The sequence below is a fragment of the Grosmannia clavigera genome (assembly GCF_000143105.1).
Source record: "Grosmannia clavigera kw1407 unplaced genomic scaffold GCSC_167, whole genome shotgun sequence".
Classification (NCBI taxonomy): Eukaryota; Fungi; Ascomycota; class Sordariomycetes; order Ophiostomatales; family Ophiostomataceae; genus Leptographium; species Leptographium clavigerum.
In genome coordinates this window covers 1,373,996-1,388,269 of record NW_014040772.1, presented here as the reverse complement: position 1 = coordinate 1,388,269, position 14,274 = coordinate 1,373,996, and the positions used below count along the sequence as shown (strand labels likewise).

Here is a 14,274-nt window from a genome sequence, read left to right as displayed (position 1 = left end):
AGCCACGCAATAATTGGCTGGTTAGCGCCCTGCCTGCTGGTTGTAGCGGAGCAGCACGCCTGTAAAGGGCACATAAAAATAGCGATCTGGGGCTCTTCAGCAACTCAATGGGGAGGTGTTGGGGTTCTGCAGCTAGTCGCTTAGCGCATGGCCACGCTCCAGCCGTTGCTGGAAGGCAGAAAAAAAGGGGGAGCGTACGCCATACCATCTGGCTGCATATTGCCTTGCCTGTGCTCGTATTATCAAATAGCACGAGACTGCTGACTGGAAAATCCGCAACGGGAACCAGGCCAGCCAAAAGGAAAGTAGGACAGCAAGACAGCAAGACAGCAAGACAGCAAGAACGTACACACCAAAAATAGACTGACCCGTCTGCTGACGTCCCCCTTTTGTCTCTGCTAGGACATGCTACGAGAAGCCGATGATGGCCTAGGCCAGGAACCGTCTTGGACAGCGTACCCGGTCTTCTGTGTGGCCTGCTGATCTGACGCACGCGCCGACGACAATTGGCTACGGAAGGCGATTTGCCACACCCTGTGCACGAATAATATGCATAGATCGGAGGGGTCAAGACCACCTAGAAAGCGCTCAGGACTCGACCACGCCATTTCGGCGAGTGGCAATTCCCGTCTACCCCTAGATGTATGCATTCGTATAATTGTGCTGCAAGGTCTATCCATGGTCTTGTGTGTGCAATGCGCATTGTATCGAGCCCAGATGAAGGGCAGAAAAACGGACAGGAGTATAGATAACGAAACAGAGAGGCTGGCATCGCCGTGCCGTGAAATGAAGCACCGTCCGTCCGCCGATCCGTTCGCTGTCCTTATGCGGACGCCTGCGCCGCCTCTGCTTGGGCCAGCAGCCGCGCCCGCCAGCCGTTGCAGACCTCCTCAAAGCCGCCGACAACCTCGCCGCAGACGTGGGCGCACTCGCGCCGTCGCAGCCGCTCGTCCCAGTTGCCGCGGGCCAGCCATCGCTCGCCCTCTTCCCGCAGCTCCTCGTCGCGCCGCATCTCGGCCACCAGCTCTTTGGCGCTGCGCAGTCGCCGTGTCGCCGTCGTCGTCGTCTGTCGTGCCATGTGCAGCGTGTCCGACAGGTAGTTGAGCGTCGCCACGAGGTCGCCTGTCAGCCCGTGCAGCGCCGCCAGCGACTGGTATGCCGCCGTGCTGGGCCGTGGCATCTGGTCGGCCAGCGCCGTCAGCATCGGCGACAGCGAGTCCTTGTCTTCCTCGTCGTCGTCGCCGTCGTCACCGTCAGCACCGCCGCCACCCCCTACTGTCATCAGTGGCGACACGGCCAGCGGCGAAAAGAGAGGGAACGCCAGCGCGTGCAGCTGTCGTGTCTGGTGTGCCAGATGTGTCGTCAGAGCGGAGTGGGCCGTGATCAGTCTGGACCGTCAGCAAACCTGCACATCGGCACATCTCGTAATTGTCTCTCTCCAGCACAGCACCTACCTCGATGCTCCTCCCTCAATGTTTGCCTGCGATCCCAGGTCGCGCAGCTCCTCGATCAGACGCCGGCAGACGCCGTCGCTCGGCCCGCCGTTCTCCTCTGTCCCGCGTCGTGCCAACGACTCGACGGCATCCATCTTGGCCACCAGGCTGGGCGGCATGCCCGGCGTGTCTAGATCCGAGTCTGAGCCGTACTCTGAGCCGTCGTAGACGCTGCTGCGCTTGTGGTGGCCGTGGTGTCGACCCCGTGCGTTGCCGCTTCCGTTGGCTGTCGGCAGGTCGAGGCTCGTGTTCCTTGTCCGCTGCGCTCCAGGGCTGGATGCCAGTGCTATGTCGACGCCGCTGTCGCGCTGCCCGCCGCCTCCCTCTCGATCTCCCGCGTCTTCGTCGTCCCACGCCGCCTCTGACAGGTTGATGTCGGGCGGTACAGCGCCGTCATCGTGCGCCGGAGCCTCGTTGTCGTAGTACTCCTCGTCACCCTCGATATCGTCGTCTTCGCCGTCGGAGAGCGCATCCGCCAGCTCGTCCGCCAGATTGCCCAGCCCCATCCCGCCGCCGCCGCCGTCGCCGCCTGCACCCACGCTGCTGCTGAACACGTCCAGGCCATCACTGTTGCCAAACGACGGACGCGACTCGTGGGAGGGCGTGGAGGGGTCCTGGACAGAGGACGACTTGGAGTTCCGCCGGTCTTGTGGCGAGTAGTCCATGGTGGACCGCCGCGAGTGCCGCGGTGTAATATTTGGTGAGGACATGGTTAGTTGTGTGCCTATAGCGTCTGCCGTATTACCGGCCGCCGCTCGTCTCGTAACTTTGCCGGTCTATCGGACGCTCGTGAATGTGAGTGCTCGGATGGAAAAAGGAGCAGGATGGACAGCCGTTGGCTTGCGGACACTAAAATCAGAAACAATGGCCCCGGTGCTGGTGTGCTGTTTTGTGGTCTGTCGGTGTTGCCAGGATATAACAGAACAAGGATATTGAGGAGGTAATTAAGGAATGGGTAAGAGGGGTGCTATAGCACAAGACGAAACAAGCAATACAACGAACTGGGGCGCAGTCCCGGATTGGCGTAATTACAGCAGACCGGGATGGAATTGCGATTCAAATGCGAACCTGCCTATGCCAGACGCAATCAATCGCTGGTACAGACGTACGAGAGCGGTCAAGTATCGCCTCTTCAACAGGTGTATTTGATGCAGGCCAGATACTTCCTACCGTTACAACGCGTCGCAGTTGCTGAAACAGCGGTAAGGTACTTGCAGCTTATCGCATTCCCACAGCGCTTTGCTGCACGTCCGATAAGGTACATGTGCCCCCCCTAAGACACGCTATAAACGTGGCCTGGGAATTCCCCGACAATTAAGCAACGGCGGCTGGTGGGATGGATGGCGGGGCTAGTCAGTATTTGCTTTTTTTGACAGGTTAGCAAACCTCGCTGCTTTTGCGATTCCAGGGAGCTACTCCGTTCTTGACGCTCTGCGATGCGATATCGCCCGGGTGACAACGCAACTGCAGAACGGATACGACCACAAAGGCTCAGCACCGTCCGCTGATCCTCGCGCACTTCTGCTGTCCTCTGTCAGCCTCGGTGGCAGGCCGTAGCCGCTGGAAGCCAACGTCCAAGATGGCCAACTTTCGCCGCTTCACGCCTGGCGACCTCAACAAGCTTTCCAAGTGCAACCTCGATCCCCTAACCGAAACATACGAGCTGTCTTTCTACCTCCAATACTATGCCAAGTGGCCTGCGCTCTTCCAGGTCGCAGAAGACAGCGAGGGCAACATCATCGGATACAGTGCGCTCCACCCTTCTCATCTGCGCCGATCCTTTCTCGGCCAGCGGTCTCAATCATGTCCAGTGCTGACAACTCTTAGTTATGGGCAAGCTCGAGTCTTCGCCCGATGTCTACAAGTATTCGGAGCACTTCCTGCCCTGGCACGCCCACATCACGGCTATCACTATCGCGCCCGATGCGCGCCGGCTCGGTATCGGCAAGCTTCTGAGCGAACAACTGGAGGCAGCGGCCGACGCCAACGATGCCTGGTTCGTCGACCTGTTTGTTCGCGTGACCAACTACCGCGCCATCACATTTTACGAGAGCATGGGCTACAGCGTCTTCCGCGTCGTGAAGGAATACTACGGCGACCACTCGACAGATCCGAGCCAGAGCTCCGAGGACGCTTACGATATGCGCAAGCCAATGAAGCGGGACGTCAAGCGGGAACATGTACGCGACGATGGCAAGAACCACGAAGTTACGCCCTACGACGTGTGGTAGACGACATTTCCGGAGCTTAGGGGCTTTGGTCATCCGAAATGTCCGAGGACATATTCACCACGTAGTTAGAACGACGTCCATCTGCAACGTAGAGCTATTAATTCAATCACTGTGCCACTTCATCATAGTACGGCCTTATGAGCTTTCATGGAGACGGGGAGTCAAAAAAAAAAGGCATAGATTTGATAGACCATAGGGAAAAAATATCAGGGGCAAATACAATGCGACTTGAGGTATAAAGAGTTGTTTTGACACGGCTCTCTCTTTCATTCTTCACAACTTTGAAGGCACGTCCTTATTTTGTGCTATTCGGGAGGTGTCTCGTTAGATATTGAAGTCAGCTCCTACACAGATGCTCTAGTTGTTCTGTTGATAGACGTTGCAAACATGCTACGTCCTACTTTATTGTTGGCCAAAACTCAATGTAGCCATCTCGGTGGCTCTGGCATATATATGCAGGCAGTCTCTTACAAAAACCATGTTGTAACCCACTGTCGCCTGTCTCTCAGTAACTTCCGCAACAACGGATGCAAAACAAGTTTCAATGTAATTACATCGAGTGCCAATAAGCAAATTCAACGCCGCTTACGCCACATCCACAGGCGAAATGTATACGGCTGTAGACAGCAAAAAGAACCTGATAGCCTTTCATTTGATTTATCTATAGCACTGTCTTGTACGGCCCGGATAGAAACGCTCGGTATATTGCCCATGGCCACAAAGATTGGGGACGGATTCTCCCCAGAAGTAGTGCTTAGAATACAGTATTATGCACAGCACAAATTGAGACGACCAGTTTAGTGCTGCTACAGAAGGTATAGGCGATGACAATCTAATTTTGGGCATGTCATAAACCAATGTCCGTTTCTAAGCTCCAGTTGCGCGGGATGTCTCGGCAGAAACGGCAAAGTGGATGGCAAGACGGTAACGAGATGCTGACGTCCATTTTGTGCATCCCTCAGCCTTACGACCGTCTACCAATATTACCATAACGGCGACTACACGCTTTTAGAATGTATACCTTTACTCAGCAGTCATGCATGTTCAAAGAGCGCCAGTTTCACAGCGCTTTGTGCAGTGGTTCGTGAGATAGTCGTAATTGTACTCCGTACCACGTTCATTGGAATCAAACCAAGCGGGGCTTCGCAGCCATCTACGGAGTAACCCACACTATTTCCAGCTACGGCACCCGCGTGACCTAAAAGGGGAGGACTCGTCAGTGCCTGCAGCGCACTAAAGTGTGGGGTAAAGCGGGAACAGGTCAGCTCTTTCAATGCGTCATTGTTCGCTTTCCGAGGCATTACTTCACAGCATCTGCCCATTTGTCTCTCCCCAGTAGTTTCTGTGCTCCCACACCGACTTTCTTTTTGGCACCTTTTTTGGACGTCTCCGATCATAGTCTCTTAAATTCCTATCAACGCCTTCTATTTGACTGGTTCTCCTTAGCCATTTGCCATTCTATGTGCTCGCCATTTGTATTCTCCCATCGGAGCTAAACCCGGTCTTCCGCAGGCCTTCCAGAGTCCATCTGAAGCTCCCTGGCCATGAAACTTATCCGCCTCATCACAACTCTAGGTCTCGTTGTCATTGCGGCAGCATCGACACTGACGCCACCCGTTTTGCCTCTCATCGTGCGGAACCCGTATCTCAGCACATGGCTGTCTAGTGCTCGCAAGAACCCTTGGGAGCAATGGCCCATCTTCTGGACTGGACAGAGCGTGCGTTGAGCTTGCAATCGTTGCATTTCTATGTCTTCAGTATACAGACTCACAGATCCTAGATCGGCTTTTCTGTCATGGCCTCGGTGCCCGCTACCAACTCGGTTTATCCTCTGTTGGGCAGACCTCACGACTCCCTTTCGCGAGAAGACAAGAGATTCCAGGTGTCGAAACCCGAGTATCTGGGTGCTTCTTTTGATGCTTCTACAACCAATCTCACATACCTGCTTCCGGGGCCGGCGCACAAAGACAGCTGGGGTGCGAGCCATCGAGAGACGCTGCAGTTGACACTCTCGTTTCTCTCGCCCATAACTCCCACCTCAACGTTTCGGCAGTCGATACCAGCAGCGTATCTGAGCGTCATCGTTGAGGGCGACTTTGATGTGGACATCTACGTTGATCTGAACGGCGAGTGGGTTAGTGGCGACCGGGGCAGCCACATCAAGTGGGAGCTTAACGAGTCTGGCCGTAGTGCTGAGACCGACGCAGACACGTCTTCGCCGTCTGCACCGCCAATCAAGACGTGGAAGGTTGTGCGCGAGGTGGAGCAACTGTTCACCGAGTTCGCCGACCGCGCAGAATGGGGGACGCTCTATTTCTCTGCGCCGGCGTCTGTGCGGCACGAAAGCGGAGTGTCAGCCGGCATCCGCTCCGAGTTTGCGCGTACCGGCATGTTGGGCAATTCCAACGACAACAGCTTCCGCCGTATCATGGAGGACGAGCCGGTCTTTGCTTTTGCCAAGTCGTTTCGCCTGCAAGAAAACAAGACGACAACAGACAGCGTCTTGTTCACCTTTGCGCTGGTCCAGAATCCCATCGTTCAGTATGCCTCAGCTCGTGGCCTCACGTACATGCGGCCGCTCTGGGCCAGCTACCTGGCTACGCCAGACGCTTTAATCCAGTACCACTACGGCGACTTTCAGACCGCGTCGAAGCTTGCCCGTCGCTACTCGGAACAGCTATCCAAGGACGCCTTCGAGTCCGGGTCCAAGGAGTATGAGGAGATCGCATCGCTGTCAGCGCGCCAGGTGCTGGGCGCCACCGAATTTTCTGGCACGCCCGACAACCCGCTCCTCTTCCTCAAGGAGATCTCGTCCAACGGCAACAGCCAGACAGTCGACGTCATCTTCCCGGCCTTTCCCTTTTTTCTCTATACGAACCCACAGTGGCTCGCCTATCTACTGGAGCCGTTGCTAGAGCACCAGCTGAGTGGACAGTATCCGAACGACTACAGCATGCATGACCTTGGCTACCACTTCCCCAACGAGACGGGCCACGACGATGGGAACGACGAATACATGCCTGTGGAGGAGTGTGGAAATATGCTCATCATGGGACTGGCGCTGATCAACGCCTTCAAGTACGACACTACGCCGGCCTTTGGGCACAGCGGCTCAGCCGAAGCTGCCACAGACATGGCTGGTGCCGCTATGTTTGCCCTGAATGAGTCGCAGGCAGTTTTGATGGACGCGTGCGGCCTCGATCGGCCGTGGGGTATGGACAACGACGCGTCGACGGGAGAAGTCACGATGACAGGCTCGAAACAGGCAAAAGAATGGGCAGCACGATCGTATAAGCTATGGAAGCAGTGGACAGGATATTTGGTGCGGGAGTCGCTTGTTCCGCGCTGGCAGCTGTCCACAGATGACTTTGCTGGCTGGCTGGCATACCAGACCAACTTGGCGCTCAAGGGCATCATCGGCATCCGGGCGATGAGCGACATTGCCGACCTTCTCGGCGAGAACGAAGACGCAAAGCACTACCGCAACATCTCGGACACCTACGTGACTAAATGGATTGAATACGGCATCTCACGCGATGGCTCCCACGCGAAATTGGCATACGACTGGTATGGGTCGTGGACGACGCTGTACAACCTGTTTGCAGACTCACTGCTGTGCTTCCACATCCCAGAAGAGAACAGCAGCAGCATCGGCAGTCCCATACACAGCTCTGTGTTCATACCTGACCGCATCTACAAGGCCCAGAGTGACTGGTACCACAATGTCCTGCAACGCTACGGGCTGCCGCTCGACAGCCGGCACCTCTACACGAAGAGCGACTGGGAGTTTTTTGCAGCCGCCATCACGAGCCGGTCGACGCGCGCTGAAATCCTCGCAAGTGTCGCGCGCTGGCTCAACGAGACCGACACGGACATGCCCTTCACCGACCTCTACGACACGGAGGGCACCGGCGGCTACCCGCCTGGCCTAACTTTCAAGGCACGTCCTGTCGTCGGCGGTCACTTCTCTTTCCTCGCTCTGGAACGAGCATGCGGCGGCAAGGCCATGCAGGCGCTCGACTATCTGAATGCGGACTCGAAACCACCACAGCTGGACGTCCAGGCGTTGTTGGACGCGGAACGGGAGCCATTTTTGGAGGTACCCGAGGACGAAGAGGAACAACAGGTTGACGAGCTCTAATGGTGTTGGCGATAGAGAGTATGCTGCGCTTGTATTATAGTCTCCGCATGAAGGGTGTGTTGTTGGCTCGATTGATTTTGTACCTGAATAAAGAAAGAATGGGCGAAGAGGTAATAATGAGGCTTGATCATCAGAGGCGCTAGTCCCCACCGGCAGCGCATTTTTCCGTTGCGATGGCCTAGTCGCATGCCTATCAGCTCCTTAGCCTCATGCGGCCAGAAAAAGCATCATCGCCCTTACAGCTCCATCGCCTCTGCCTTCCCCGGTCGACTAACGCGCAACGCAGGCTCTACACCCATCGCCCTACACGCTTTCATCTCCGTGGGCATCGGATATAGCTTTGCCCTTCCAGGTTTGGTTCTGTCCTTCTTGCGACCGCGCACGCCCCTTCGACTGCATCGTCCTTGCTCGTGATTTGCCTGCAGATTCTTTCGATCTGTCCAAAATCATGACCAACGAGGAGGTTCTTCTTCGGTAGCGCGCTGGCTGCTGCCATCATATTTCGCCCATCCTTAATTATATAATTCATCTTCAGCTTTGCTTCAACTCTTCAGCCCCCCGTTACCAGACTTGCTTCGACCGCTGGCCCTTTTGCCTCACTGCAACGAAGTCACCCCAGCACCGCCTCGATCGTTTGCTCCCCTCCTGTTTCGCTGCGACTACGACAAGTCTCTTCTATATCGCTTTCATCGACAGCGTATTACTTTTCACAATGGATCTCGCAAAAACGCTCGTGCGGTCCGTGGCCCGGGCATTTTACGAGACGAAGCACATCTTGATCATTGATGCCCTGGTCATCCACTCGGCGTATGTTTCTCGTCTGTGGGAGAGCAGGGAGAGACTGTCTTTGCGCTTGGAACTTCTGTGCCAGCTGCGTTGACGCGGGGCTCTTCTATGTCCTTTTGCTACCGAAGCTGACCGTCTTCCCTCGACCGGGGTCCATAGTGTGCCAGACGACGATCTGGCCTATCTGATCAGCATGAATATCAAGGACCTGCGCAAGATGTGCCAGAAGCTACGAGAGGATCGCCTCTTGGTCTCGTATGACACGGCCCGCTTTCCTTTAGCGGTTTCTCTGTCTGGTTGGTGCTAACAAGCTGTGCCTGGCGAGACGGTATGTAGACATTCACGGTCCGAACTTCGAGAAGGCCAGCAGAGGCCCAACAACCGAACGTACTACTACATCGACTACCGTCAGACAATCGATGCCATTAAGTGGCGTGTCTACAAAATCGACAAAGACCTACAGGGGCCAGTTGTGCCGCCTAGCGAGAAGAAGGAATACTTTTGTGACCGCTGCAAGGCGGAATGGACCCAGATGGAGGTGCTTGACAGCTCTAGTACTTCAGGGTTTCTGTGCCACCGCTGCGGCTCTGTCCTTCGCCATGGCGATGGCGGCCGGGCGGGTGGCCATGAGCGCAGCACGCGCATGAACAACCAGTTCAAGTTTATCACCGAGCTGCTGCCCAAGATCGACAGCGTCGTCATCCCCGATAACAACTTCGAGGTAGCCTTCAACAATAAGCGGCCGGTCCTTCGTGACGCGACGCACCAGATAGCTGCCAGCATCGGCGTCGACGCTATGAACAGGCCCACCGCAGTCAAGGGTCTTGCCAACACGGGTCCCAGCACCCTGTCTGTCTCTATACAGGCCGGCAGCGGCCCCACGGAGGAGGAGAAGGCAGCCGAGCGCGAGCGCCGCGAGCGTGTCGCTGCGCAGAACGCGCTTCCTAGCTGGATGTCTAACAGCACGGTCACTGGTGAAGCTTTCAAGACGGACCTAGCACCTGGCAAGGGGCCAGGCAGCGGTGCCGATGCCGACACCAAAGACCCGACCATCAAAGCCACAAACGACACCAACGCCGAGGCCGATATCGACGACTACTTCTCGCGCCTCAAGAGACAAGCGGCCGAGGAAGCACGGAAGAAGATGGCGGGAGCTGGCCAGGACGACGAGGACGAGGATGAGGAAGACGAGGATGATGCCGAGTTTGAGGACGTGGTACAGACCGCCGGCAGCACTCCTGTGGCAAGCGGCACTCCAGGCAGCTCGAATGCCATCGGACTGGCACCGCCAACCTCGGTACCACCCCCACGGTTAGGGTCTATACCCAAGGCGCCGTCTCCGTTGCGGCAGTCGTACTCGCAGTCCAACCTGAAGCGCGAAGCGGTGTCAGAGCCGCCAAGCCCGTCTGAGGCCGGGCGGCTGGCAAAGAAGGTCAAGGTGGAGGACGAAATCGGAGAAGTACCTGTTTCGGCGGTAAAAGCCCAAGCAGAGGATAGCGACGAAGACGAGGACGACATCGAGTTTGAGGACGTATAGAGATGCGAAGGTAGGGGAGGCGCGCTTTTTTTGGCAGCCTGCACATACGGCGTTTTCCTACCACTTTCCTCTCCTTGGAGAGATAGACAGACGGCGTTGGACGCACAGAATATAAGGCGAAGATATCCTGAGACTTTGACGCGCGAATAGTGGCTGCTTAGCAGCACAAAAGCATTCTCTGCTATCACGTGATATCAAGTACATGAAAAACACGAGGCTGAGGGACTAGTCCTTTTAAGGTGAACAGACAATTATTGGACCCACCTTTACGGTTATTGTTTTAGGAAACACCGACACGGGCATATAAACCCCGAATCTTACTTTCCGGAATATACTCCGTAGAAACATCACATGCTGCTCTGCATCCGCCAGGAGATATGACATTTCTCCTAGGTCCTTTTGGGGATGACTATTTTAGGAGTGTCCATTTCTGTCGGTATACCCTATCTTTCGGCTCTAAATTTCGGATGGTCGTACTTCCGAGCCTTCCCCTTTGGCGTACTACGGAGTACTATGGAGTTGAAGAGGAGAGCAAATGGGGACAGAAAGATCTCAAAATCTTTGGTACCGCCCAAGGCACCGGTCATCCTGTCACCTGCCTAGCCCCCTTCCCCTCCCTTTCCCCCTTGCTGACAAAAGCCAAAAAGCTGGCAAGGATGCAGATAGCTGCCTAACCTTTGAACCGGCTTGCATGCCTCTTTGGACCGCCTCTCCACAAAACTTCAGGCGCCCATCTGGGTTTCTGACTATGCCACTTGCACTGTGTATCTTACTGTATCACTCGGTGGGACATAGCATCAGTTGTGGGAGCTACAGGACGCCATGCAGGCCTGGCCCCATGCTAGACGAGAATGGATCTGGCAGAAGACAGGGGAAATAAAAAGTACATCAGTTCTTCCAGGGTGCGGTATTTTTGCATTATTGGGAAAATGAGTTTGCCACGGATATTGCCGCCCCTAATACTCCGTAGAGCATCGGAGATGCGAGCCCAGGGGATGAGTCAATTGCGAAAGTGTCTGGTGATGCAATAATTACGGTGTACTCGTAAGTTACATAGCAGTGCCGAAGCCACGCTAATACCGAGCGGGCTCTACATGGTCTATGATTGGTTTAAATCAGACGTGTTGCATTTATTATCCTGGCATTGTTGTTTTTTAGGACATTTATCCTTGAGTCTATGAAGAATAGGGGTCATTTTGCGGTGGTGGTAATACAGTGCTGCTGAGACTGAGAGGAACCTGGAGAATGGCGAAGGGAGATAGGAGATGGGAGAATGAAGTTTATGGGTGAGCAGGAGATTGATATTGAGAAAGTGCCATCTGAACGAGAGGAGACAGTAGTGCGGTTGGGGTGGGGACCAAAGAAAAAACAAAAAAAGGCACATCCAGCCCAGGGGATGCAGGCCGGTAAAAATCAAACACCTTGATTTCATAGTCGCTGGACCCGCCATGTCGCCACGGCAAGAGGGGGGCCGAAAAGTCGTACATAAGATGCATAGTAGTATGGAGTGTCGACAGAAAACAGTCATAATCGTAAAGAGCTCCCAAGACTAGTCGTAGTAGTAGGGAGACTCGTCAAAGTACTGCGGGTCTTCGGCTAAGTTGGTGTATGTGAAATCGCTGCTGCTTCGACTGCTGCCAGCTTGACTGCCGTCGCCGCTTGCAAAGTACAGCTGGCTGTCGTCGCTATATCTGTAGCTAGCGGCGTCTGCCTCTGCGGCACCCCCTTCAGCCGCCTCTGTCGCTCTGCGGCTACGACTGGCGGAGGCATACATTGCCATCTCGTCGGTCAGGTATTCAGATGCCCTCCGGCTACCCTGATTGCTGAGTGACTCGTGGCCCTTGGCCACTACAAAGCGCAAGCTCGGGCCGCCCCAAGGTAATCCCGACAGCTCACCGTCGCCTGCCAAGTCGTATGGCCCGGGTACTTGGTAGCTGCTGGCGGCATGTTCCTGGTTGCGCTGGTCCCGCTCTGTACGCTCCTTTTGCTCGCGTGCCTTCTCGCCTGTGGGGGTAGGGATTTGTCAGCATCCATCTCGGGGCAAAATTGTGCGTCTCGGAGCGAGGCCGAGACGATCTTGGGGTAGGACGGATTTACGAAATTTCCGCTGGGCAATGCGATTCTGAATACGCCTTCGCTCCTCTGGGTCTGTCACCTCACTCCAGTCGTCCGTCTTTGTCTTGCCCTTGGACGGTTGCCGGCGTACACTCGAGGACGCTCGCCCGGATCGTGATGGTATCGGCAACATCGTGTTGTTGTGTGGTTGCTGTTGCTGCTCCTCTCCACCTTTCCCCTTGTCTTTGCCCTTGCCCCTGCCTCGGGATTTCTTGCTTTTCTTTGTAGGCGACTCTGTTTCGGTGTCAGAGCCGGAGTCTTGGTCGGTAGAGGCTCGTGAAGTTGTTTGCCCAGTCGCCTCTTCAAGCTCGTCTGAGTCGCGGTCCCGGCGCTGTCGAATCCGTCGATGGCTGGATGCCTCTATATCTTTTTGAAATTGTTGGCTTGAGGACATTTAACTTGAGAGGAAAGGGTTGAAAAAGGGAAAGTAGCGCGATCAGAGAGGGAAAATAATAAGAAATTCAATCGGGCGCTTGTTAATAATGAGAGAGACCATTTGTGTACAGCGATTCAGGTGTAAGGGTCAATACATGGGGGAAAACCTTCGATGGACAGGAGTGAGAGAAAGACTGCAAATTGCGTGGTAGAGGGAAGAGCGTGTGGAGTATCTTAAGGTGCATGCGTTGAGGTGCTGCGGGAAAGCTTGAACCCTGACGGGGTGGACTGATCTAAGGATGACGCTTTATTCAAAGAGAAATGTTGGGAGAGTCCTCCTTATACGTCTTTGATTTGGGGGTTTTTGGGAACTTCTGGATGACGACCAGTTTTGTATGCTCTCGCTGCAGCCTTGCCTTCTGCACGATTCTCCCTCCCGCTAATGCCAGGTATGGTGGAACTAGCAGAATGGGAAATAGACGAGGTAGGGAGACCGTAACAAGAAAAGCGGCAGGAAGGAAAAGTAAGAGCCAGGGTCTGTGTATAAGCCTCTCCCTGTAATTTATTATTGCTGTGAGCTGGCACATCCCCGCAAGGCTTAGATGATAGCCATGATAACCTGTAACGGGATACAATGAAAAGGGTAAGGGTCCCGTTCTCAGGTCACAGTGGGCAGCTTGAGGGTGCTGTGTGGGAACGCAGTGCAGATGTAGCGAAATCAGACAACTTTGGATGACGACAAAGGATTTGCACTAGCATGCAATGCTTCATCTGTCCCGTTATATGGTTGTGTGGAGTAGAGGGGGTGGTGATAAAGAAAGAGGGCAGGGGTCGAGGAGAAACGGAAGTGAGTCGCTGGTTGGATTTCCAATTCACCTTTTCTGCCGCTTTGACACGGCCGTGGATCGGATAATCCAAAACAAAAAGATACTCCAGGCTAACAAATGAGGCGAAGCAGAGGAAGGCGGGAAGGATGTAACAAAAAGATTACGGCACAAGGATGTGCAACGCGTAGGCGGAGACGAAGAAATGCCGTGTTGTAGGCAGGAGGGTTAAACCATATACTGTTATGCGGATCCGAAAAAGATCACGGATGAGAAAGAGGTAGGAGCGATAGCAGACAAGGCCTAGAAAGTGTGCTTGATATCCAGATTCCAGCAGGGATGACGAGTGGGGAAGTCTGCCTAAGGATATTATACTCAAAACAGGAAGAGAAGCAGCAGCCGAGGGAAGCGCGTGTATGCAACAGAAACAGGCAACAACACTTGGGAAGCGAATATTGCGTAAGAAGCCGGGTTCGACCTCGTTTGGGAAAGTGGAGAAAAGGGCTGATGATGCATTGGGCAGACATCGAATAGAGGGGAGACTGAAGACAGAAATAGTAAAAAGGGGACTTACAAAGAATGGACGAGTCAGAAGCTTCAAACAAGAAATGACTCGGATTGAGACAGTCAGACGGAGAAGTAAGAGCAGGAGACACTTTTATTGCTTGTCCAGCTTGCTATGCTAGCTGATAATACTACACAACATAATATACCCCAAGCTCCAATGACAAATGCGAAGCACACAGGGAACAGGGTAAAGAAGGGGGGACGA

General features: G+C 54.6%; 5 protein-coding genes across 5 annotated transcripts; 3 read left to right on the top strand and 2 right to left on the bottom strand.

Annotated features, from left to right (window-relative positions):
* Positions 1–823: 823 nt before the first annotated feature.
* On the bottom strand, positions 824–2,203 carry CMQ_6080 (uncharacterized protein; the record flags this gene model as incomplete). Its single annotated transcript, XM_014315145.1, has 3 exons — positions 824–1,388; positions 1,455–1,852; positions 2,033–2,203. 3 exons carry the CDS (start codon positions 2,201–2,203, stop codon positions 824–826), a joined length of 1,134 nt encoding a protein of 377 aa, XP_014170620.1.
* An 869-nt stretch (positions 2,204–3,072) lies between these two features.
* CMQ_6418 (n-acetyltransferase) lies at positions 3,073–3,724 on the top strand (the record flags this gene model as incomplete). Its single annotated transcript, XM_014315483.1, has 2 exons — positions 3,073–3,241; positions 3,321–3,724. The coding sequence occupies 2 exons, from the start codon at positions 3,073–3,075 to the stop codon at positions 3,722–3,724; spliced, it is 573 nt and encodes a 190-aa protein (XP_014170958.1).
* A 1,544-nt stretch (positions 3,725–5,268) lies between these two features.
* Positions 5,269–7,865, top strand: CMQ_6351 (glutaminase a; the record flags this gene model as incomplete). Its single annotated transcript, XM_014315416.1, has 2 exons — positions 5,269–5,442; positions 5,505–7,865. 2 exons carry the CDS (start codon positions 5,269–5,271, stop codon positions 7,863–7,865), a joined length of 2,535 nt encoding a protein of 844 aa, XP_014170891.1.
* A 712-nt stretch (positions 7,866–8,577) lies between these two features.
* Positions 8,578–10,188, top strand: CMQ_6277 (transcription factor tfiie complex alpha; the record flags this gene model as incomplete). Its single annotated transcript, XM_014315342.1, has 3 exons — positions 8,578–8,672; positions 8,811–8,906; positions 8,988–10,188. 3 exons carry the CDS (start codon positions 8,578–8,580, stop codon positions 10,186–10,188), a joined length of 1,392 nt encoding a protein of 463 aa, XP_014170817.1.
* A 1,549-nt stretch (positions 10,189–11,737) lies between these two features.
* On the bottom strand, positions 11,738–12,697 carry CMQ_6155 (uncharacterized protein; the record flags this gene model as incomplete). Its single annotated transcript, XM_014315220.1, has 2 exons — positions 11,738–12,192; positions 12,286–12,697. 2 exons carry the CDS (start codon positions 12,695–12,697, stop codon positions 11,738–11,740), a joined length of 867 nt encoding a protein of 288 aa, XP_014170695.1.
* Between the last annotated feature and the right edge of the window lie 1,577 nt (positions 12,698–14,274).